The sequence below is a fragment of the Diabrotica undecimpunctata genome, chromosome 3 (assembly GCF_040954645.1).
Source record: "Diabrotica undecimpunctata isolate CICGRU chromosome 3, icDiaUnde3, whole genome shotgun sequence".
Taxonomy (NCBI): Eukaryota; Metazoa; Arthropoda; class Insecta; order Coleoptera; family Chrysomelidae; genus Diabrotica; species Diabrotica undecimpunctata.
In genome coordinates, this window is record NC_092805.1 from 144,392,328 (window position 1) to 144,419,708 (window position 27,381).

Sequence of the window (27,381 nt, forward strand, 5' to 3'; positions counted from 1 at the left end):
AAAAAAAATAATAACCATGCATAATAAAGAATTGATGGATGTCAAGTTTGTTAAAGTTTAATACGAGAAAAGTCAAAAGAGAAACGGTTAGACAGGGATCACAATTTATTCAACCAAAATATTAACTTTTGGAGAAACTTATTTTTCCATAAAAATATCGTACAGTAATAGACGACAAGAAGTTATTAGAAGAAAACCGAAAATATGATTTCTAAATAAAATAAAATAAAATATAGATTATTGTTAATTAACAAAAATATTTAAAAACTTCTTATTCGGAATTACGTAGTATTTTATATTATTTTTGAGCTTCTTTTGGGTTAAAACAACCGCACAATATCAGAGGAGTAGTATTAATTAAATATTTCACTTTGTGAACAAACAAGGTTGTTAAATGTATTAAAACCGTCAATGACTCCTTGTTAATAATACGTTAAAAACAATGTGTGGTTATCCCATTCATCATACCCCGTGACAATCGACGAGGCATATCACAGAAACTTCAATTTTTTCCTAATTGAATATAATCATCAGCAATTCATGTCTCTTCAATACTTAAATAAAAATTCAAACTGTCAATCAAATTTCTATATCATACATCTGATCATGTAAGAGGATTTGTAATTAATATTTATAATAAAGTACCTTATTAATTGGTAGTATAGGATGTTATTAAAAGTTTTTAATTGAGAATTATTAGTTTGTGTCATAGATTGATATATCCTGTGCGTCCATATTTAAGAAGACAGATGCATCTATCGACTGACTAGTTAGTTTAAAATAAAAATATCTGAAATAATGTTTAAAACGCTTGGTTGCTTTTTTGCGCTGGTTGTTCTGGTAGCTGGTCGTGTAAGTGATTTTGACTTGGACAATTTATTATTATTTATAATATTTTAATGTTTTTATTTTCTATTGTTTTTAGACTCAAATGACCAATTTAATTTTACTGCTTCTCAATTGATAACATCATTGCCAATATAATTTATTTTTCTTTGTATTTTTTCTTGATTACCAAAAATTAATCATCATTGAAGAACCTAATCTTTATCTTGTGCGTTTATTAGTAGTGAAGACTTTCTTAGCCTTGACCTTTTCCTTCCACATAAATTATTTTTCGGTAAGTCTTGTGTTTGAGATAACCTATTTTCATCATTATTATCAGTTGGAGCTACAGACCTTAGTAAGCCATGACCGGCCTTAAAACATTTTCCATTCCCTTACTCCAATCTCCCTTAAATCGTCCTGCAGATCATCTAGATACCTGACTTTAGGTCTACCCTATCTTCTTCTTTCAAACTGCCTATTTGACATAATTATTTTAAAAGGATCACTTCCATCAATCAGCATAATGTGGCACACCATCTTTTCGGGTTTTCAGTTTATTTTGATGGTTTTCACAATATCTGCATTACCAAAAAACCTATAGACTTCTTAAATATATTACCTTCTCTACAGGCCCTGTTTGTTAACTCAATACAATTCTTTCAAAGATTCATAGAAACTCTTTATCTTGGGTCGTTTCAGTCCATGTTTACGATTCCTGTGACATATTTCTTGCTCTTAATAGATGGCTTACGCCAAATAACGGCAGTTATATACGAATATTCTTTTTCTTATTTCTTTGGATGTATTATTTTTGTAGTCAACCAGCGACCCTAAGTAGTAGAACTCTACCATACTTTTTATAGTTTTATGTTGCAACTCTAAGTAATTTTTTTGCAGTCTTAATATAACCAGCATACATTTAGTTTTCTCTATGTTAGTCATAAGTGTGATGATTTCTACAAAGTTTTTAGTACGCGTGAAAGCTTTAACTGCTTCATTTCGGGTTCTTATATTTAGTCCTATGACTTTTTCTAACGCTAAGCTTAACTGCGTGCATGATAGCGCATCTCCCAGGCACAGTCCTCCCTTAGTTGTAAATGGTTCTGAAAGATCCTCTTGTACCCATTTACATTAAACTTTCCTCATTGTCATTTTATATAATTCTACCAATCCTTTTGGTGTATTAAATTTGACCATGGCCGAATATAATTAAGATCTGTCAACAGTATTGTACGTTGTCTTAAAGTCTACGAATATGTAATGGCAGTCTCTGTCGGTCTCCGTCGTTTTTCCTAATATTTGTTTGATGGATGATATGTGATAAATTATAGATTTGTTTTTCAAAAAGCCTCTTTGATAGTATCTTATTGTCAGTATGCTGTGCTAATCGTTTGTTAAGTATCAGGAACAAAATTTAGTATGCCGCATTAAGAAGGGAATTCCCTTTAAGTTGGAACAGTTAAGCACGTTTTCTTACTACCTGTATCAATAGTTTGTGAAAGAGGGGTACAAATGTTTGACTGCCACATTAAAATACTCCTGCGAGTAGGTATTCTGCTCCGAGAGATTTGTTTTTGGTTAGAGTTTCTGGTAAAGTTGGTAGCTTAGTTTTCTCCTGTAGTAGTTCTATATTATCTCTACCTTCAACTTTACTCTCTTCATTAAGTAGCGAACTAAAGTATTCCTGCCACCTGTTCAGTACTTCTTCTTTGCCAATCAGACAAATTACAATATGAGCCTTGACTATGTTCGCTGGGATACCCTATTTTACGTTTTTTAATATTAAGAATACACATTTCTCTGTCGCTTCTATTTATTATTAATAAACTTTTCTTTAAATTGATATTTTTGCATGAGATTTTAGCATTTTTGGCAATACTCAAATGTCAAAAGTTCTCAGTCTTATCATCATCATCAACTAGCCTCTAACGTCCACTGCTAAAAATAGGCCTCTCGCATGCTTTTCCACTTAGTCCGATTTTGCGCCATCTAAATCCAATTTGTAGTCACTCTTTTTATGTCATCTGTCAATCTCGTTGGGGGTCGACCTCTATTTCTGTTAGCTTGTATTCGGGGCCTCCATTCCAAAATTCTTTTTGTCCACCTGTCACCAACTGATCTTGCTACATGACCTGCCCAGTTTCACTTTAGTGCTGTTATTCTTTCAATAACGTCTGCTACTCCTGATCTTTTGCGAATAGTAGGATTGGGTATTCTATCACGTAGAGAAATCTCTAACATTATTCTCTCCATTGCCCTTTTCGCAACTTTTAGTTTACTCACTTTTGTTCTTGTGAGTGTTAGGGTTTCTGCGCCGTAGGTCATCAGTGGCAAAATACACTGATTAAATACTTTTCTTTTTCGACAGATTTGAATCTTAGACCTAAAAATATTCTTTATCTTTCCAAACGCAGCCCAAGCAAGGTTTATTCTTCTGTTCAGCTCGATTGTTTGGTTGTCTCGACTTATTCTGATCTCATGGCCCAAGTATTTATAGGAGTCAACTCGCTCAATATCTTTGTCTTCTACTGAGATGTTTTTGTTGTGAACTAAATTTGTCATAAATTGTATTTTTGAAAAATTTATTTTAATACCAACTCTTTTTGTGGCAGTATGGAGTTCTTGGAGCATTATCTGTGCCTGATCAAAGCTGTCTACAATAAGAACGATATCATCTGCAAATTTAAGGTTATTTAAAAATTTTCCATCTATATTGATGCCCTTTTCGTTCCAATCTATTGTTTTACAAGCGTATTCTAGCAAAGTTGTAAATAATTTAGGAGACATGTTGTCTCCTTGCCGAACGCCTCTTTCAATACGAAAGATCCCAGTATCTTCATTAAGTCTTACACAGGCTGTAGCATGCTGATAGATGTATCTGATGAGGGATATATATCGGTGATCTATTCTACATTGTGTTAAAGCTTGAAGTATTTTACTTTGATTGACCATATCAAATGCTTTTTCAAAGTCGACAAAGACAAGTATTAGGGGTCTATTATATTCAATGGTTTTTTTAATCAACGACTTAATGGTTTGCAAATGATCATTTGTTCCGTATCTAGCTCTAAATCCTGCTTGCTCGCAAGGTTATTAGAAGTCTAGTTTTGATGTCAACCTATTAGTTATTATCTTACTAAACAACATATAAACGTGAGATAAAAAGCTTATAGGTTTATAGTTCTTTAGCTCTGTTATATCTCCCTTTTTGTGCATGACTACTATAACAGCTTTATTCCACTGAGATGGTGTAACCTCTTTTGAAAGGCATACAATATATAATTGTGGTAATGCTTTCAATATTGTCTTTTCTCCTGCTCCTCAGTCTACTGACAATATTTATTCCTGGAGTCCATGTTTTTCAACTACATACAGTAGTATCAAAAAATATAAGTATTTTTATGAACCGATATAGAACATCCAATAAAAATTTAAATATTTGAGGAACTCTTTAAGATTAGTTGAAAGTCTGAACTACCAGTTTTTACCAGCGTCAGGAAAGGTGCTGAGAGTAAAGCTCCAACTGTATTTGCTTGTTTTATAGATATATGTAATTCTGGTGATTTTCATTGCGTGTTACTGCCGTTACTATTATTTCTATATCTATCCTGTTCGTTCTTACAACTAAGTATTAAGAATCCGATCCACAACTCTCATACTATCTGCATGTTTGCATGTTTGCGATTTGTAGAAGGCTCTGTTTTTGATGTATGTTTCATACTCGTTTATACTTATACTAAGAGATCTAGCTGTCTTCTAGCGGGATTCTCTCACAAAAAAAATTGTTGCATTCACAAAGTATTTTATAGAAGATATCCTTTGATCCCTCTTACGTGTTTGGTTTTGGAGAGAACATATCTCAGTATATTGGTTATTTTGAATGCTGATGTGGTGCTTTTTATGTAGACATGACTCTGTCTGTTTTTCAATGTGATTCCAGTAAGTTGTCGTTCCATTGTTTTGGTGATCGTCTTACTGATCGTCTTCCTATTGGGAAACCGTCTCTTGTCATCTTTACTACTCTATTTTTTGTTGTCACTCGGCTTTTATGATCATTTCATTCTACTCTTCTATTTATTACCCAGTTCTTGATGTTCTCCACTTTGCATTTACGTCTTATATCTGTACTTCTAGCTCTATGCCAAAGTGTCTTACCATAAATTTAAGAGATTTCATATGTGCTGTGTGTAACATTCCTTTTGTCCTCTCTGTATCAGCTCGTGTTTTTGCCGCGTATGTCATTATTGGTTTGATGACTGTTTTGTAAATTTTGTTTAATTCAGCATTATACTTTTTAGAAACGTCATTAGCTTTTCGACTGGTTTAGCGTATAATAATTATGTCAAACCTTACGACACTTAAAACACATTTGAATGTATCTCTAACAGAAAGAGTTTTAGTAGAACGTACTGAGCCCTTCTTTTCACACAAAATGTTATGTTTTACTGTTCGACTTGCAGTAAAAGGTTTTCGTTGCCAAATAGTTTTATCTTTTGTAACCAGAATATCACTTTGGGCAGAACTTTCTTGAAAATAGTCAAATTCTTCATGACTATTGGTATTCTCGTCGTTATCAATTTCAATCTTATTATTGATATCAGTAAAAATTTCCTCTACGTCAGGAGCTTTATCTCGAATTGGTTTGCTTTGCGAAACATAGTCCTCATCTGATTTCTGGTTTTCAATATTTTTGTCGATGTCCTCATCTAAATCGTGTATAAAAAATGGATGTACTGTTGCTCTTTATACATCATTTAAAAACATGAATAATCTATGTTTAAAACATTGTAAACATAACCCGTAATAACTTACCTTCTAAATTCGCTGGCACTCGCTTCTTTTCTTGTCATTATTGACAAAAAATGTATAAGCACAGTTAAATTACCACTGAAACAAACGCCAAGTAAGCCAAGTGTCTGTTATTTTTGGAACATGTAAGTGAAGTTTACCGAAGTGTATCAAAAGTATAAACATAACAGTTAATTATAGAAAACACCATAGATCTTCTTCTTCAGCCTTAAGTAATCCAACTTTGGACATAGGCCTCCCCCAAATCAATCCAGTGTTTTCTATTTTCCGCCACTTGCTTCCAGTTGTGTCCTCCGATCTTCTTAATATCATCAGCCCATCTCATTTGTGGTCTTCCTCTGCTACTCTTACCATAGATCATAGACCATAGATTAATTACAGAAAACATCATCTTTCTTAAACTTTGCAAACATTTTTGGTTAAATTTGAAAAAATCTTTACAGGTTGAGCTTCCTCCAGAACTTCAAGAATACGTTAAAGATCTTCACAATATTTGTATAGCAAAAGCCGGCATTACAGAAGGTAAGTATAAAGTTTCTTAAATAACAAACTTAATACACTGTTATGGAAAACGTGCACCTAAAAAGGATTAAAAAAGAATTTAGGTGCTGACTTCAACACCTACATAAGAGTGCTTGGAAAAGAAAGCAGCCGAAAAGGATAAACAAGTAGCTGAAAAGGTAACACAGGTTTTGAAAAAACAAACGTGCCTGAAACAGAAAACGAAAAAATACTTTTTTGCAACAATGGTTCCAAAAAAAAAAATTAAAACTCCAAATAAGCAGAAACTTTAAGATCATCGAAGCGAGCTGAAATGAGTTCTTCAAGGTTTCATAATGCGATTGTTTTCTCATAGGATCTGACTAGTTTTACGATGTACAAAAATAGGTACCATGTACTTTTTAAGAAATATCTTTTTATTTCTGTAAGAGAAGAATGTTAGTATAGGTTAATAAAAGCGTTTTCAATAAATTCTTTATGCCTCTGTAAACTTTAATTAGAAATGGATAAAAGCCCCGCACCACGAGAATTTACCCAATTTACCGTATTTACTCTATGTACCAAGACAAATCCCCGCAAACGCTTTTTTGAATAAAAGTCTAATTTTGTAAATAACTAATAGTCAGATACAGCATATACTAAGACACAATGATGAATAAGTAATTACCTACATATTATCACATTAATTAAAAAAATACCTATCTGGCATCTCACTACATTGACAATAGTAAAAATTGCGGGGCCACCTATCCTATTTATATAATTTGAAAAAATACTTAATAATATCCCTTCATATAATTATATATTTTTAGGTGACCATGCGGCGTATGATATAGAAAATAATCCTCACGATCCAAAACTTATGGTAATATTTTTTATTTGTGTGCTTTTTTGTTTGATCTAATTGATTGTGTTTTATTTAGTGTTACATGAAATGCCTTATGTTGGAAGCAAAATGGGTAAGTTTTATTAATACTTATAGTTATTCCTATTATAAAGAACAAACAATCTGTTCACAACTTTTTGCTACAACCTCGCACATAGCCAAGCGGGCTAGGCGGCCGATTCTCATTCGCTTCACTGTCGGATGGTTCAGTGGATGTGGGTTCGAGCCCCAGCTCGGTGTACAGAAAAATAAAAAGGGCTAACGCGGCAGTTTAAAATTCTAGATGAATCTGCGGCTAAGACTAGAATATGCTGGTGTCTGATCGGCCTATGGTGGAGCAGTACGGCAAGAGATAAGGGCTTGCGGCTCGGTGATACTTGGGGCGTGGCTTACCTTAATTGCCTTAATATTTATATTATTTGTTTATAAAATTCAAAAGCTTTTTGATACAATTTGTCTGCGGTAGGCGCAAACTCTTGAATTATATTTATATTTATTTTAATTATTATCAAAGTGAACAATCACTTTTTAACTTATTTGTATGATCTCCTACCACATTTTTATGTTGTGGATCGTTTTCAGTTTTACGTCGAAATAATAAAGAGTTTTATAACTATGACTTCTTCTTCTTCAAGTGCCATCTCCACGGTGGAGGTCGGCAATCATCATAGCTGTTAGGACTTTTGAGACAGCTGCTCTGAAAAGTTCATTTGATGTACATCCGTACCACTCTCTCAGGTTGAGAAGCCATGACATTCTACGCCTTCCTATGCTTTTCTTTCCTTGGATCTTTCCATGCATAATCAGTTGGAGCGAGGTGTATTTCTCTCCACGTGTAATATGTCCGAGATACTCCAATTTTCTTGTTTTACTTATATTTAAAACTTCTATTTCTTTATTCATCCTTCTCAGAACCTCTTTGTTTGTAATGTGTTCTGTCCAGGATATTTTCAGAATTCTTCTATACACCCATAGCATGAACGATTCCAGTTTTTTCATTAAGGTCCAAGATTCCATTCCATAAAATAAAGTCGAAAAAACATAGCATCTCGCCAACCTAACTCTTAGATTCAATTTTAAATCCCTTGTACATAGCATTCTTCTGTTTTTGTTCAAATTTGCTCTATCCTTTTCTATTCTGATTTTGATCTCCTGAGTGTAATCATTAGTAGAGTTAATCATTGTTCCCAGATATGCATATTTGTCCACTTGTTCGACATTGGTTCCGTTTATTAAAAGATTCTCGTTATTTTTTTGAGTTTTCGATATTCTCATAAATTTCGCCTTCTTGACATTCATTGTTAGACCATACTCTTTTCCATACTCCGATATTCTGGTCATCAGTCTCTGAAGATCTTCAATATTTTCGTCTAAGATCACAGTGTCGTCCGCATATCTAATGTTGTTAATGGGAACTCCATTTACCTTTATTCCAGCTGTTTCACCCTCAAGAGCGTTTTTCAGGATGTCTTCGGAGTAGGCATTAAAAAGAATTGACGACAATACGCATCCCTGTCTCACTCCACATCTTATTTCAATTTCTTCTGACAGCTGTTCGTTAACACGTACTTTTGCTTGTTGTTTATAGTATAAATTTGATATGATCCTGAGGTCGTTGTAGTCAATCTTCTTTGATTTCAGGACATTCACTAATTATTTATGTCGTACTTTATTAAATGCTTTATTATAGTCAATAAAACATACGTATATATCTTGATTGACGTCCAGGAATCTTTGTATCAGTACATTAAGTAAAAAAAGAGCTTCACGCGTTCCCAGGCCTTTGCGATGACAAGAACCATTATTTAGCCACCATGTCACACTCACCTAACAACCCTAAACAAATTCTGGATAGATAAGTGGTAAAAGTGAAACATTGCCCAAATACGATTTATTTGGATAATGGTATGGACTAACCTAAAAGTGTTGTTTTTTGTGCTGCTATTTTTTCTTTATTAAATAAACTTTTTTTTAGATGGCTCCTGATGGTGCGATCCAATATGATTTTATCAGTAATACTGCTCATCCAAAAATTAAAGACCTTTTGGTTAGCGCACTAAACAAATGTAGGACAATTGAAGGTAAGAGTACAAAAAAATATGTTATTTTACAACTATAATTATAACAAAAATAATAAATAAATAAATATCATCTATTGAATTTAAATGTTAACTAGTTTTAATGGGTATGAATGAGAAAGTTGCTAATTTTAATTAAGTTGATTAAACAATTTCGCAGTTTTCCTTGCACACTTTGTATTTTCAAAAAATATGGAAATTTTAAGTGCGTTCTGCGATAAAATAAACTATCTAGAATAGATTTAAATAATACTTATTTAATATCGCTACAAATTGTAACGATATCGCGAATTTATTGCCATGTATAGTTCATTTCAGATGTCCGCGCACTAAAGAAATGTGCAATTTCCGTTTGAAAACCAGTATTTTATAAGCTTCATGGTAATAAGGGTTTTCAAGAGTCTCCTAGACAAAAGTTAATAGGTTAATGGTTTTATTTACAAGTGTAAAAGCATTTGTAAAAGTTACATATGAAGATAAAGTATCACTTTTATTGATTTTTAGCAAATTTTTTATATTATGTATATAATTAATTGAAAAGTGTAATTTGCTATTTAAGTTATACAAATGTCAGTTTGTTAAGCAAAAAAAAATAATTATTTTCTTGTCAGTTTCGCAACAATCAGTTTACTTTTTCAAGATTAAAAACTTTGTCAATGTGTTATAATCTTATTTTGTGCATAATTGTAATAATTATGAAAAATTTTATTAAAAGTAATGAAACTAATACATATTGCTACAATAAAAATTTCAAATAATAGTAAATAGCTAAAAGATTAATTATACAAAAAGTATCACTTTACGTATAATCTGTGTTGACTTATTCTTCATCCGTGGAGGTGTCTTTAGCAGTCGCGTTAATAATAAATGGTTCCACCAAAATGTCTAATGTGTTGTCCAAGTCCCACATTTTTTCTACTTCTTTTTGAAGGCACTGCCTTCTCCAAGAAACAATTTTCGAGCTGTCCATTAAAATTGATTTTCTGTTGATGGTTTCCCACGAAAAATTTAATTCGTGAAGTATCTTCCACAATCGATGCCCAGTGCATATCATCTTGCAATTCAGCATGAATTTGTTGAAATTTCCTTGGCAAAATAAAAAGAATGAAACTTGCTTCGAATTACACTTTTAACATTTTCATTAACTTCCAGTGGTCGTCTTCCGTAATCCGATTTTACAATAGGATTCGTGATGACCCCTTTCTTGTCCTCTTTTCTTAAATTATAAATTGACCTCTTGGAAAATCCTGTGTACTTTGCACACATCTCCACAACACTATCTACAGAGCACGTATGATTATCGTGTTCTAATACTTGGAAAACATTTAATATAATGATCTTTTCGTTAGCCGAGAACGCAGTAAGCTTTAGCCATTTTGCTGGAGAAAAGTCCGACATGACGCCGTTACAAAAATCTACCAACGAGTATTTGAGATTTCTAAATATTCAAAACATATATAGATACGGTGTTTATAACATTTGAAAGTTATCCACTTTAAAAATAAGAAAATAATTGCATTAGAAAGTAATTATATACTTGCTCATGCACATAAAAAAAATATATAAAAAAAACATTTTATAGATTCTAGCTGGAATTCTTCTACTAGAATATAGCCGCAGATACATTCCTGTACTGCAAAAACTTTAGTTTATAGTGTGACAAAGTTAGTATGCGAAGAAAAATCATGGATGCCTGAATTTTTTAGTGAATTCTAATAATATGTATATTCTCTATTGAAAATTAAGTGTATGTGTTACTAGAAGAAAGGGGGTTGACAATCGACAGCTGTTAATATGGTTATATGATTTATATCTTTGAAATAAATATTGACCTGTTTCAGGATTTTTGGAAAGTATAATGAATATTGGCAAATACTAGTATGGACTCTTTTGAGTATCCTACCCTGTAGACAGATTGGAACAGCCAAATCAAATAAATTCTATAATAAATAGATGGAAGTGTATTTAAAAAAGGCTCGGATATGTCGACCGGTATTTTTTGTTACACTTTTTTACAGTATAAACTTTTTATACAGGGTGTGTCATTTAACATTTTCCAATATTAACTTTTTTATTTCAAATAGAACACCCTGTATATAATATAATTAATTAATTGTAATATACAATACCCTATACCTATCTTTAACTTTTTTGAAAATGTTAAATTTAGAAGTGACATTAAAAAAAAAGGAAATATCTAGGCACAAAACACACTGAATACAGTATATTTAAACTGAACAAGTGATACTGTTTATTTCTTAATAATATAAAACACCAACAGATAAATTATTATTGTAAATGTAGAATGTGTTCAAAATACTAGTTGCGAACATCTTAAATTATAAATTTCTTCCAACATTACTTAACATCTTAGGCGTGACCAATATAATTGCAATCCTTAAGTCAGCTAAGTCGGTTTAGCTTTATACACAATATTTTTATTTATTGACATAAGACGTAAGGAGATATATGACATAAGAAAAAGTCAAATGGCGTCAGATCAGAAGTTTATGCTGGCCATTCCATAGATACTCGCCTCTCAATCCACCGATTTGGAAATATTTGATTAAGACACTGCCGAATATTGATTCGGTAATAATAATATATATCATATTTGCTAGAATATGTGGATTTAATGAATTAAATAACTATGATATATTTTTTTTTCTTCTTCTTATTATGTAGAGATGACTCTGTCTGTCATTCAATGTGCCTCCAGTAAGTTGTCGTTTCATCGTTTTCGGGGTCTATTTGTTGTTATTCGGCTTATATGATCGTTCCATTCTACTCGTATATTTTTTACCCAGTTTTTGATGTTCTTCAACTTACATCTACGTCGTATATTTGTACTTCTAGCTCTATCCCATAGTGTCTTGCCATTAATGTTTTTAAGTATTTTCATCTCAGCTGTTTCTAATATCCCTTTTGTCCTCTCTGTGTCAGGTCGTGTTTCTGCCGCGTATGTCATTATTGGTGTGATGACTACTTTGTAAATTTTGCCTTTTATTTCTTTCCCGATATTTTTACTTCTCCATATCGTTTTATTCAGGCATCCTGCGGCTCTTTTCACTTGACTTTTCACTTCAGTTTCGAGCTTTTAGTAGCTAGATAATGTAATGCCTAGATATTTAAACTCCATCACTTGTTCTATTATCTGACCGTTCAGCTCCAGCTTACATCTTAGTAAATTTGCTGTTTTAACCATACATTTTGTCTTTTTTGAGGAAATTAACATGTTAAATTTTCTGGCGGTTATACCAAATTCGTGCAGCATGCGTTGTAAATCGTCTTCATTTTGAGAAGGTAGTATTGCGTCGTCTGCATAGCAGATTAATTTAAGTTGTTTTGCTCCCATTTGGTATCGTTTTTTAGTTTTTACTTTTTTTATTATTTCATCCATAATCAGGTTCAACGATAAAGGACTCAGGGAATCTCCCTGTCTTATCCCATTGCCAGTTTCAATAGAGTCTGTTAGTTCTTCTTCCATTTTTAATTTTATTGTGTTGTTTTGGTAAATATTTTCAATCTTTTTGATTATCCTTCACTTTGACCCAGTCAAATGCCTTCTTAAGGTCCACGAATTATAAATGTGCTGGTTTGTTGTATTTAATTGATGTTTTTGCTTGTCTCATTTTAAATATAGCGTCGATGCATGATCTTCCCGACCCGAAACCTTGTTGTTCTTCTGCTAGTGTTATAACAAACATATTACATTCAGTTTATTTGTTATCACTTTGTTTTAACTATTATCTAGAACAACTATTTAGAGCAAATCCAAATATGATCAATAATGCCATATTGACCTTTACGTTTCGGACATTTAGGAGATGAAAACTGAATAAGTAGGCGGGCAGTCTAGGGTCACCGTGGGAAGCCAGTTCATTTAATACCGTTGTTTGTGTATTTTTAATATGTATCCTATTTAAAGTAGATAAAAAGCGGTAAAAAATTAACAAACGTGAGTATATTGAAAGCACTGAGTGGAATAAATTTCAATCATCAATGTTAATTAAACAATGCTCATAATTTCATGAAAATCCGATATAGCACGTAAACAACATCTGAGCAATTTAAAGCAAAAAATATGAACGTAAACACAACAAACATATTTTTCGAATATGCGAATTATTCAGAAAACTAAACGAACATTTTTATCATGTAAAAACTTTAAAAATGTTTAATTAATTTTCAATATTACAAAATTTTTCAAATATTAACTTGCATTATTTTTCTCTCAAATACTATTTTCCCCTTTCATTTCCAGATGGAGCGAATTTGTGCGAAAAGGCATCCAATTTAAACTTTTGTTTACACAAAGCAGATCCAGAGGTAAGAATAATTGCATATTTTACCGTACTTGGACATTGGCAGCTTAAAAAAAAAGTTAAGGCTGCAACTGAACGTTTTACATAATAGTTTCGTGATTTTTAAATATCGCGTTAGATATCTTCTTTTAAGTTAGTTAAGTTAGTTGGATATTAGTAAATTTATTTCATAATCAGCCTTTATATTTTAGCCCAATACAGATATACTATATTTTTCAAGCTACAGACTTGTACATACAACCAATAGATAGCTGGTAAAAAACTCACATTTAACAAAAAAAATAAACCTTCTATAAACAATAGGAACGAAGTTAGCGACAATTTGTTTGTTAATTATATCTCCATTGTTTATAAACATTAAGACGTAAAATTTGCAAAAATTTTGAATGAAAATCTAAACTTTATATTGAATTTTATAGCTATAAAATTCATCCAATTACTCGAAACTTAAAACCTTTCGAAACGAAGTTACTTTCGAAAGATCGACATAGGAAAGTGGAGGGGAAACCGTTTTAGTTCTTCGCTGCAAAATTTAATATTATGGTTACGGATTTATCATTCAAAAGCTTCAACAGTTCTGTAGGAATTTCATCAGGTCCATTTGCTTTTCCATTTTTAGCGTTTCTTATTGCGTATTCTAGTTCTTCTTTCAGTATGTCTGGCCCAGTTGCATTGATTATCTGAGTTAAGTTGTTTCTATCGTCTTCAAATAATTCATTCAGGTATTATGTCCAACTTTTAATTTTATTCTCTAGATCTACAATAAGATTTTCATCAAGTCTAGTATATCTTGTGTCATCCACCCCTTATTCTTTGTTGTTGTTTTTGTAAGATGTTTCTTTCCTGCTATTTGTATAGCTGTATTTATGTACTTTAATTTTTGGTTAACGTTGTTTGTATCGTTAATTTGTTGCTGCACTGAACGGAGGTTTTCATTTATTTCTTCTCCTGTTTCTTGTCGTATATTTTTGTTTCCAAGTTTATTTAAATCTAGTGCCTTTCTGTGTGGTCTTCCAATCTTTTTTGATCTCGCCTCTATCACAGTAACTACCGGGTTATGATCTGAGCCTATATCAGCTCCTGGTACGTCTTAGTACATTTAACAGCATTATGATACCTCCTTGCTATCATAATGTAGTCTATTTGATTTCTCACTATTTTTTCTTTGGTATGTTGTGGAGACGTCCATGTATATAACCGTCGAGGAGGTAATTTGAAAAAGGTATTTGTTATTATGAAGTCTTCACTTTGGCAAAATTGAATCAATCGATCTCCTCTGTCATTTCTGTTTCCAAGCCCATATTTTCCTACTTGTTCTCCTACCTTACCTTGACCCACCTTGGCATTAACATCGCCCATTAATATGTTAATGTATGGCAAGACTGACTTAATAAGTGAAGACAAACAACCTGCAACAAAAAGGTTCAGACCTGACAGTGAAGTCGAATAAATGAACCAAATTTTAACTTTTAAACCAATGTATGTAAAGAAAATAACAAAAGTAAAGTTCAATAAACATTGCAAAGTTTAATAAGGCAAGTGATGAAAAAATCGACTTATTTTATCAAAGCAGTAAGGCAGATTAGATTAATATTGTATATCATATTAAGAAAAATAGAATAAAAATCAATATTGTTAATTATAAAAATACAAACCATTATAATTAATATAAGGAATATAATAATATAATGTGTAAAAAATTACCTGAAATTTAATTTATAAAATATATCGCACCCTCAGTGCAAGACTGCAGTAAGTCAGAATCAGTAAGTTTCGAGATAAAGACGATTTTGTTTATTTTCGTGCTAATATCGGTGAAATAAGACACAAGTTTGAAGAAAAATTAACATTTAATTATTATTTTGCATGCTTTTTAGCCTATATTACATTAACGAAAAATGAAAATTTAAATAAAACAATATTAATGCTAAAAAAATTAGGAATTTCAAAGTTACAACACTTTTGCACGGAGAAAATTGTTAATCACTACACATTTAGTATTGGAATTTTAAAGTTACAACACTTTTGCACGGAAAAAATTGTAAAAAGTGTAGACACACTTTCTGTTAGTTGTTGTCCTCTTCTTGATCATCTTGGGCCAAAATATTTTCATAAAAACTATGGTAAGCTTCTGGTATCATACTCGAATGGCATAAGTATACCAAATCTTTCTTTTTGGCCATTTGAATTTTTGGCTGTTCTTTGTAGGCAGGTTTAAGTAGCACTTCTCGTATATTATGTGTAGTCCGCGATGATTTTTTTAGATTAAAAGAATTCCATAGTTCGTCATCACAGTTGTACTTAAAGAAAATTATGTGCGGACTATCTTTTCTACATTGCAGAATTTTTATATCTGTCCACTTCACATTTTCTTTATTTTGATCAATTTTATAATTGTTTCCCAACAGAAAGGAAACATGTTTAAAATCAATGAAGTCCTTTGTTTCCATTTCTCGAACTATGTAAGGTGAACCACTTTTTTTGCTACATTTCACTACAGTTGCCGATTCAGTAGGAACATAAATTGGACCGCTCTTCAGCACTCTTTTCTTTTGTCGCTCTATTAATGAGTGCATGTTGTCACCAGAGTTTTGTGTGTGACCTGTTATTAAAAACTTGTGGGTAATCGATTCTATATGACTCACATTAGTAACAACATATAAATACATAGAGGCGATAAATTTATTTTTGTCCTGCCCGGCACAGTTGTCGCTAAAAAAAATTAAATTTTTGCTTATTGCATGATTTGTCATGTAATAATAGACACAACTTGCAATTTCATTACTTCCTCGTTTCGCTACAGACTCATTCCACATAAAACAGTATCCTTGTTTGGATACGTTATCAAATAATGTGAAATTATACACATTTAAACGTCGCTTATAATAAAACATTGATACATCTCCGCATGGCGTCTGTAATACAGCTTGAAGATCGTAATCGCAAACGGAATATTGATTTACATGATTAGCTAATTCTAGATCTTGTTTCTTTGATTCGCGTGCTTGATTTTTGTTGTCCTGCAATGATTTTCTCTGCTCTTTATTAGAGTTTTTATACACTTCACACTCTGAACATTGATCTTTTTTAGGAGAAAAGAATCCAATGTTAAATTCATAATTAAATATGCGTTCATAGTGATGTTTCTTAAGACAAATATCGCCGTCTGAAATACACTTATCTTTGTATAGTCTATACATTTCGGATATGGTTAAGCTACCATCAATAAAAGCTCTACTAGTTTGAGCCCTTATATAGTGACTTTCTATGGTCGGGAACATCTTTATGCGCTGACGTATTTTTTCCAAGGCAACTTTATCAGATTTTTTATGAGCCACATGCTTCCCTCTTCGATCATCTTCGAGGATATCAGCATCATCAGTTTTCTTCCATGTGGTGTAAATGTATCGATCACTCACTCCCAAAGTATTGAGAAAAAACGTCTTGCATACTTGAGTGTCCTTGTCATTAATCCTAAATTTATATTGCAAGTTATGTTTGCGATTGCTTCCAGGTGTTTTATTTTGATACTTAGGTCGTGATAACTTCATTGGTGTGTCGTGATATAAAGTCTCTTTGTAAATTTATGTTACCCAGGTCCCAAAATTTTCGATGAATATGCGTTCTTATATCCACAGAATTTTCAAAACATTTTAAACGACAAGTTTGAGAACAAGCTTCTTTCATCTGTCGAGCGTGCATGATTGTACCTTTATTTGACTTGTAGGACTTACCAGAGTTGCGAAGTTTCTTGACCTTATTTCGTCTCCATTGTTCAGGATTTGCACTTCGTTTTCTCGCACAAGATACACTGTAACTGTCACTTTCACGGTCACTATTTTCAGTAGCTTCGATTGGTGTTTCCATTAATGCAGCGTCATAGGTTGGAATTTGTTCTGGGAGATATGCGAGATCTTGCATTGAATCATCATTGGAAAAGTCGTTTTCTGCATCAACCTGTTCCCCGTCTACAACGTTGTCAGCACCATTGTATCTCTGTTGAATCCCTATTTCACTGGTCAAAATGTCCTCTTCCATATCTTCAGTAGGTTCGTTTTTTGTTTCCATTAATGTAGCGTCATAAGTTGGAATTGGTTCTGGGAGATCTCTCTCTAAGTCCTCTCTCGGTATTTCAACGTAGGTTAAAATTTGAACTTGATCACCGATAGCAGTTAATGAAGTACCATTGATAGCATCTGAAAATAATAATGATTTTAAAGTTAAAACAAACAATAATTGAGTAAGAATCAGAAGAATAAAATATAATGACCACGCATTGAAAAAACAGGTAGACATGGCTACACCGAAAGAAGAAGAAAAAGAAGAAGTTGAAACAATCTCTGTAAATAAGTAGTAATATTGTTATCGTGCGGTTTCGAATATAAAATTATTTTAATAAATAAACTTTAGTATTATTGTTTCTCTAATACATTGTGTCTATGTACTTTTAATCATTTCGCTTGAATCAGAAGTATTTTTTTAAACGCCCCTATTTCGTTCAGTTTACACTAGTCGTAGAAATTCTCACCATTGAATTTGAAAACAAGAGTAGATAAATAGATTATAATACAACAATTAATTTAAATTCAACTTACTCTGCATGTCGTTGCTATCCTCACTTGTCTGCGCACACAGGGATAAAATCCTCAATGTTCTGGAACTATTAAATTTTGACATTTTCGAAATCGTTAATTCTGCATCTATCACTTGCAAGGGCTAATAACAGATTATATTAAAAACTACACTACTAAAATGTACCTACTCGTACTTCTTCCCTGAGAACTCGTTTCTAATGAGTTAATAGGGTAGGTAAAGAGAAAGTAATCTCCAACAACGATAGGAATAGTACTAAACATTACATTTAATGTATTCACAGAAATCACCTGGTAGATAAAGGGAAAGTAATTCCCGGGGTTTAGTATATACGTTTAATAAATTCCAATAAATCATCGGGTAAGTAAAGAAAAAATAATCCCCAACAGCAATCGTGGTTTAGTATGGTAATAAACTTCACATTTAATAGAGTCCAAGAAATTAGATAGCTACCTAGAATAAATAGGTATTATACCTAATAAAACGGCTTATTGTTAGCGGCAATTTAATATTTTTATTTCTGCACATGTTTCTGAAACAAGGTAGAAACATTATTTGTAAAACTTTTGAATATTTTTATTTAAATTCAAAATAAAAGGACTATAATAAAAATATGCAAATCAGGCTACCTTGAGTAAAGTGATTAACAAAAGGATTGGAATTCACTACCTTAGTAAAAGTTGGGAATTACGTGGGGACAATAATATGATGACAATCGCCCCGGAAGGTTACGTGAAGATTCAATATAGTTTTGGATTTAGTTTTTATAGAACAAGTTTTCTGAGAATAGATATTTTTAACCTGTCAGTATTGTTAATACACAAGTTTTAAGATAACTGTTTTTCCTTTCATAAAAAAAATACTTTTTGGCTGTAAATAATTAGTCTTAATTTATGTGTTTTTAATCCAATCTAATAAATAAATGGTCAAACGACATCGCAAACATTTTATGGAAAATGTAATGACACACAAAGGACATAAAACTTACATGAATAGATTGCTCTCGTTAATCTTTGTTTATTGTCTCGACCGTTAATGGATTACGTAGACACACTGTATATTAACATTAAACACCACAGATATACATATTAAAATAACAAATATGACAAATATCTCACTTTTTTCGTGCTTTTCATTGCTTGTTATCGAAACTATTGCAATGTTCCGTGCAAAACTGTTGTAACTCTGTTACATTAGAGTTACAACAGTTTTGCACGGAACTTATGTACAAAAACGCAAAATAGTTAAACTGTTGTTGTTGTAATATTTAGCCGGTTAAGCATTTGAAAGTTACTAAAGTTTTACAGGGGATAGATATGCATGTTAACAATCGAATTCCATGATAACTTCATTTTCATAAAATTTTGAGTTACTGCAGTCTTGCACTGAGGGTGCGATATAAGTATTATTACACTATTGATATAAAATGAAAAAACATATGTTGATTTTCCGGAATTTTCCGAGATTTATGGGGGGTGAAAATTATGTCACAATTATTAATACTGCGACAGACTATTCGAGCAAATTAAAAAAAAGTAAGTATTTAGGGTGAATTTCAAATGGACTCAATTTTTCCGAGTTTTCCCATATTTTCCGGCCAGTGAAAACTATGTAGTTATTCATATTTCGACGAGCTACCCCAGAATAAAAAAAAGAGGCTTGCAGCTGCAAAGGAAGCGTGTTGCAATTTGAAGTTCCGATGCCGAAAAAAAAAACAGAGCTGAAACAGATATCCTCTCCACTTTCCTATGTCGAACTTTCGAAAGTACCGTCGTTTCGAAAAATTAGATAAATTTTATAGCTATAAGTTTCAATATAAAGTTTAGATTTTCATTCAAAATTTGTGCAAATTTTACTTCTTAATGTTTATAAACAATGGAGATATGATTTTTTTTTTTAAAATAGGTACTAACTTTGTTCCTATTGGCCATAGAAGGTTGTTTATTTTTTAATGTAAGCTTTTTTACCAGCTATCCAATGGTTGTACGCACAAGTCTGTAGCTTGAAAAATGTAGAAGTTATTACAATTGTTTATACGTAAAAAACATACCCCTTTTTCAAACGTTTATTTTGTAAATAATTTCGATGAAAACTCAATATGCATTTAACTTCTGAGATATTCTAAGTCCCAAAGAATCCTATGAAATTTACTGAATGTGTCTAGCATCATGCATAGGGCAAGCTCAATAGTTTAAATAATTAGCCTCAGGGATAAACAAATTAAATAACTTATAAAATATTTGACTGATCGGGGGGAAATTTCGCACAAATCTAAAAAATGGTAATTCCTTGATGTTTAAATGTAATAATATTATTTTATTTGGTTAATAAAAAAATTAATAAAATTTATAAATTAGTGCAAAAAAACTGCTTTTTTGCAAATATCTCTGTAAATTATTTATCAATTTTAATTGAAAAAACGGGAAAATAAAGATATTCTTGACATAAAAAAATGACATAAATATTGTTTATTTAAAATATAAAGGAAAAAATTTATAGACAAAAAATCAAATTGTGACCATAAATTATTGCTTAAAAAAAACGCAAGGTAAAACTAGGAGTATCTTTTCATCTATTCATCATCTAGTATCCCCCACCTATGTCTTAAAAGCTTCAGATATCTGCGAAACATTTTTCCACCTTTTTTTTTAACCAGACTGGGCTACTTCGCATCGAGATTGTGTAACTTATTCCTTACAATTTAAATATTATATATATTTTTTGGTGTGAACCCAAGTTTAACATGATGCCAGTGGCCGAAAATAAATGTATTTAACTTACTGACTTATATTAGCACAAGAGGAGACTCTAGGTTCCGAAATACCGAAATATCATTTTCGAAAAATCAATAATGCATGGCGTCAAATAGATGAGACTATGGACATGCGACCTTTAGGTGATAAAAGAAAAATGTCTCCACAGGGACCGGTGGAATAGAAAAGGGTGGGTTGAATAAAACAGAATTATATGTCACCAAGTTGTGTTTATTAAAAATGAATAAAATTAATTATATATTTTTAGGTAGAGTAGAAGAACATGAAAGTAAATGATTCTCTTATGCAGCCATGCGATTTCTTGAAGATCGGGATACTCCGCGATAAATACACAATACTTCGCACAAGTTGGTTCGTAGTTGATTTGTTGCTTTCCATGGATCGTGACGAGTTTACTATGAGTTCGCTGTAAACATATTTTCAACGAACTATTCGCGAACAGTTCGCGAGCAGTTCACGAACAGTTCGACTCATCATATGTGTACCCATCTTTATACTAAAGCAAATCAACACAATTTAGAAGACTGCTAGCACGACTGCGTATTAGAGAGTTATGATCAAATTTTTTAAAGTACGGAGCGAGAGTCCACGCACTACCTCTGAAAGGTTAAAAAGGTTGTTTGAACTATATGAACTAAGAATACAGACCTAACTAATAATGCATACATCAACTGTATAGAGAATATGTACATAATTGCAAAAAGTGTCATAAAAATTAAGAATGAAATTTCAGAAGAATTTGATGTCAACAAAGACTCCATGGAATAGAAGAAGAAGAAGACTAAAATTAAAAATGAAACCAGAATTGAAAATGAGAGATATAGGAGGACAGGACCTACCGAATAAATGAAGATCGAAATTCGGGACGAGGCCGAAGCTGTATATACAGGGTGAGTCATGAGGAACTTTACATACTTCTACCATATGTAGAGTCCCTCAGGGAGCATATCATGTGGCCACTAAAAAATGTCAACTCCTCTTCTTTATTAATTAACAGGGTGATTTGTGTAATTGACCATTTATTTCATTTTACTGTAGTGTTTATACGTCTCATTTGATTTTTCTAATTTTTGCATGATACAGTACACTACTATCAAGCATTCGACTGGTATTAGCTAAACTAAAAAATTCCAGGACTGGCTTTGGAAAAATTAATTTAGGGATTCGAATTAAATATTACACCCTGTATATATTTTTTTAAAATGCAATAAGTGATTTTCAAACTACATAAATAGCCAATGAAAACGACATATGCGACAATGTTGTCGCACTTTTATTAAATTTTTAGTGAACGATCAAATCTTACCAAAAATAGAACAACTATAATGAAGTATCAAATTATAAGGTAATTAATTTAAACAAATGTTATAAATTTTAAACATTTTAATTGAAATGATAAACTGAGTCACTGCACAACAAAAAACAGTAACTACCAACAATAACGAAGAACAATTTAAAAAAAACTAAAAATATGTACATAGTTATGATAAACCCATAAATTAGAACTGGAAAAGATACAATAATGGTAACAAAATAAAAATAATTCAAAATAGATTTTCGAAATGGAACCCTGCAGCCTGTACACATTTTTGTTGCCGAATTGTTAATTGACGTATTGAATTACGGATACTCTGGGGATCGTTTCTAATAGTATTACAACAATGTATAATTCTATCAATTAATTGTTGCCGGTTATTAATATTCACTGCGTAAACTAGTTGCTTCAATCGTCCCCAAATATGGTAATCAACGGGATTGAAATCAGGGGATCTTGAAGGCCCCGAAATAGGACCTGCACGTCCTATCCACCTGTTGCCATAAACATTATTGAGATGTTGTCTCACTGCCAGTAAAAAGTGTGGGGGTGCCCCATCATGCTGAAAATACTTCCCTCGGATAGCAACGTTCGCGTTGGTAAGCAAATTCGGCAAAATATTTTGTAGAAAGTTCAAATAGACCTGCCCTATTAAAGGACCATCAAAAAAGTGAGGACCTACTAATTGGTTATTTATGACACCAATCTACACGTTAACCGAAAACCTTAACTGAGAACGACGTTCTCGAATAGCATGGGGATTTTCTTCTGCCCACACATGTGAATTTCGTTCGAATAGAACAACCATAATGAAGTATCAAATTATAAGGTATTAATTTAAACAAATGTTATAAATTTCAAACATTTTGATTAAAATGAGTTCCTACAACATAATCTAATACGTAGAAAATTAACATCTTTACTGTCACTTTGTATTATCTCTACGATAGAATCAATTGTTTTTCAATTTTAAATTTTTACTCATAGATCGTATTGGGGCATTATTTTCGATAAATAATAAATTAAATTGATGGAAAAGTCAAACCTCTTGTATGTGTTAGTTTTTGTTGATTGTAAATGATTAAAATTTTATGTCAAATAATAATACATTGCATCAACTTTACTAAATAAAAATAAATCTAAAATAGTTTAAAATGAAGGTTGGCGTTGACCGTTTGACGTTTCTTGATATTTTATACCCATTGTCATTATTGTCATTATCAATTGTTATTTATGTGTACAAGAATACATATTTCTTCTGTCATATCTACGTTAAGTACATTGTGTTAGTTTTGGTAGAACTTTTGTTACTTTCGTTCAAAATGCCACATCAGTTTTCGACCACAGAATATGCAGACATAATATTTGTTTATGGATTCTGTAATGAGAATGGTAGGGCTGCTAGTAAAGAATATCGCAGGAGATTTCCTAATCGTCGAACTCGCAGTCATCCAACATTTGGGTCAGTTTTTAATTATTTGCGAGAAAATGGCACTTTTCCTAGTGGAACAACAGAGCGACATGTAGATGAAGCGCAGGAAGATGACATTATGGACGCCGTTACTATAAACCCTACAATAAGCACTAGACAAGTAAGTCGAGAACTCAATGTTACTCAATCAAAAGTAAGTAGAGTCTTACAAAAAAAATAATCTATACCCACACATCACATTCAAATGGTTCAGCGACTACATGCTGGAGATGAGATCGATAGGTTGGAATTTTGTAGATGGATTAACAATAATCGACCAACGCTATACAGGACACTATTTACAGATGAAGCCCAATTTACCAGAGATGGGATAAATAATTCACGAAATTCACATGTGTGGGCAGAAGAAAATCCCCATGCTATTCGAGAACGTCGTTCTCAGTTAAGGTTTTCGGTTAACGTGTGGATTGGTGTCATAAATAACCAATTAGTAGGTCCTCACTTTTTTGATGGTCCTTTAATAGGGCAGGTCTATTTGAACTTTCTACAAAATATTTTGCCGAATTTGCTTGCCAACGCGAACGTTGCTATCCGAGGGATGTATTTTCAGCATGATGGGGCACCCCCACACTTTCTACTGGCAGTGAGACAACATCTCAATAATGTTTATGGCAACAGGTGGATAGGACGTGCAGGTCCTATTTCGGGGCCTTCAAGATCCCCTGATTTCAATCCCGTTGATTACCATATTTGGGGACGATTGGAGCAACTAGTTTACGCAGTGAATATTAATAACCGACAACAATTAATTGATAGAATTATACATTGTTGTAATACTATTAGAAACGATCCCCAGAGTATCCGTAATTCAATACGTCAATTAACAATTCGGCAACAAAAATGTGTACAGGCTGCAGGGTTCCATTTCGAAAATCTATTTTGAATTATTTTTATTTTGTTACCATTATTGTATCTTTTCCAGTTCTAATTTATGGGTTTATCATAACTATGTACATATTTTTAGTTTTTTTTAAATTGTTCTTCGTTATTGTTGGTACTTACTGTTTTTTGTTGTGCAGTGACTCAGTTTATCATTTCAATTAAAATGTTTAAAATTTATAACATTTGTTTAAATTAATTACCCTATAATTTGATACTTCATTATGGTTGTTCTATTTTTGGTAAGATTTGATCGTTCACTAAAAATTTAATAAAAGTGCGACAACATTGTCGCATATGTCGTTTTCATTGGCTATTTATGTAGTTTGAAAATCACTTATTGCATTTTAAAAAAAATATATGCAGGGTGTAATATTTAATACGAATCCCTAAATTAATTTTTTCAAAGCCAGTCCTGGAATTTTTTAGTTTAGCTAATACCAGTCGAATGCTTGATAGTAGTGTACTGTATAATGCAAAAATTAAAAAAATCAAATGAGCCGTATAAACACTACAGTAAAATGAAATAAATGGTCAATTACACAAATCACCCTGTTAATTAATAAAGAAGAGGAGTTGACATTTTTTAGTGGCCACATGATATGCTCCCTGAGGGACTCTACATATGGTAGAAGTATGTAAATTTCCTCATGACTCACCCTGTATATTTGTTTGTTTGTTTTGCTGTTACTGATCTATCCATAGTTATTTGTTATTTTCGATCCTAGGAAGCTGAACTTTCGTATCCCTTTATGCTTGCGAGTTCTGCTTGATCGATCAATTATTATATCCTTTACTATGTTTGCATTAATTGAATATTATTTATGTATGTTTGTATAGGTAAGGATACCATAAATATAAAATTCTTCTGTAAATTGCACTTTTGTAATATAATCTTTACACCAAATAATATGTTTTGAAGAACACAGAACGAAATTAAGGATATTTAATTTTAAATATTGTTACATTGGACATAAAAAAATTGTTATTATAAAAAAATGCTAGACCAGAAAAAGAAGAATATTAGAATGTAGCAAAAAGTAGTTGATTTTACGTAACATTCATTTGGTAGCATTTTGTTATTGATGGTTGGTATAGATTTTTACTCATACATGTGTTTATATATTTTTATTTGTTAGTACAATAATCTAATTGTTGTCGTTTGATTACAGAATTGGTTTTTGGTTTGACACTCCAAAGATTCGATATGGACCTTAAGACGTTAATTCTATAAGACGTATATTGTTTAAATTATTTTTTTCTGAATTGAATAAAACCTGTAAAAAGGTATAAAAAAGGTGTTTCAATAATTTTTCCTAAATCTACCTAGATAGTCTAGGCGGGATCTGTTTTGGATTGGACATTTTCCATAGGAAGCTATTTTTTTGCTGGAATCCCTTCAGGATGTGCCCAATATCGATAATCACGATATGCGCCAGTCGCAAACCCTGTGCTAAATTTTTTATTTAACAAAATCTGAAAACAATTGAAAATTTCTCATTTTTTTGCTGCTATTTTCGTTTATAATTCGGAAAATATTGATCCTAGAGAAAAAATTATAGGAAGTTAAAAGTTTAGCTATTCAATTTTACACAATATTTCGTTAGCTGAAAATTGAAAATTTAATGTTTATTGTTGAAAAAATAGCAAGAATTGGAAAAAAAAGTACAAAAAATGAAGTTAATCCTTTAAATGTTTTCGACTTTCTAAACTTGACTTACGAGCTCCATATTCCGCCTAGAAAAACCTTTTAATATGTTTAAAATGTGTGCTAAATTTTGTTAAGATCGGTCGGATAGGAATTGCATAATAATTTTGCAACCCAGCCTACTGGAAAAAAATCGCAAATTTTCAAATTTGTAGTAAGCCCTAAATAAGGCCCTCAGATAGTTGCAAATTTTTTTACACATAAAAGAAGGCTCAAACTTTTAAACGCTTTTCGTAAAATTCAAATCGGTTCCCTAGGAGAGCCTAGAAAATTTTTTAAAGTTTTAAACATTTTTTTATATATATTAGGCTTATAAACAAATTGAATAACTTTACGAGCTTTAAACATATCAATTTCAAAATTTATACACTTAACGAACATTAAAAGACGCTTCTTCAAAAAAAAATACATTCGGCTTACTGGTTGCCGAGATATTGAAGGTCAAAGTTGGCATATATTTGCCGTGTAACTATAAGTGATAGAGGGCTCGTTTCTAAACAAATACCCTCGTCTTGTCAAGTACTTTTTATATGAAAAGTTTTACGTAATACGCTTTATGGCAACATCCATAAAAAAGACAAATAAAAAACCGATTTCGCGTAAAATGTCGCTTGGAATGCATGAGAGGTGGTGGTGGGGGACATTCACTCGAAATGTGAATCGGTGAGTTCAAAATCATAGCGCGCGCTAAAAATTTCATTATCTTGGCTTCTTGTTAACCAATTTTGCTCTTTTTTTTTAATCGATGTCTCGGACGACAAGGATTTCAAATATCATATTTTTAAGTACCATTTTTAATTGCAAAATTGGGAAATTTGCAATAAACAATTGTATGTTAAACAAGTAATTGCATTTTTTCTTCATGCATTGTTTTTGAGCTTGCAATTTATACATTGAAGTAAATTGTTACTTTTAGTAAACAAATATGTATTTATAAATTGTTAATAAATAATTTAAATTGTTAAAACAAAGGCGAACGAAAAAAAATTTTTTTTTCATAAATAAACTTTATTTTGACTCAATCTTCAATAATTTTTTTTAAAGTATTTTTCTTTTTTGGAAGGACAAGAATCTTTAGGTCTGACCTTGACCTTCAATATCTCGGCAACCAGTAAGCCGAATGTATCGTTTTTTTTCTTAAAGAAGCGTCTTTTAATGGTCTTTAAGTGTATAAATTTTGAAATTGTAACGTT

The 27,381-nt window shown here is 31.8% G+C and overlaps 1 protein-coding gene across 1 annotated transcript; it reads left to right on the forward strand.

Moving 5' to 3' along the window:
- Positions 1–740: 740 nt before the first annotated feature.
- On the forward strand, positions 741–25,777 carry LOC140436200 (general odorant-binding protein 83a-like). The gene is made up of 7 exons (XM_072524895.1): positions 741–852; positions 6,081–6,159; positions 6,951–7,003; positions 7,062–7,097; positions 9,000–9,105; positions 13,367–13,431; positions 25,653–25,777. The coding sequence occupies exons 1-7, from the start codon at positions 799–801 to the stop codon at positions 25,668–25,670; spliced, it is 411 nt and encodes a 136-aa protein (XP_072380996.1). The 5' UTR covers positions 741–798; the 3' UTR covers positions 25,671–25,777.
- Positions 25,778–27,381: the final 1,604 nt, after the last annotated feature.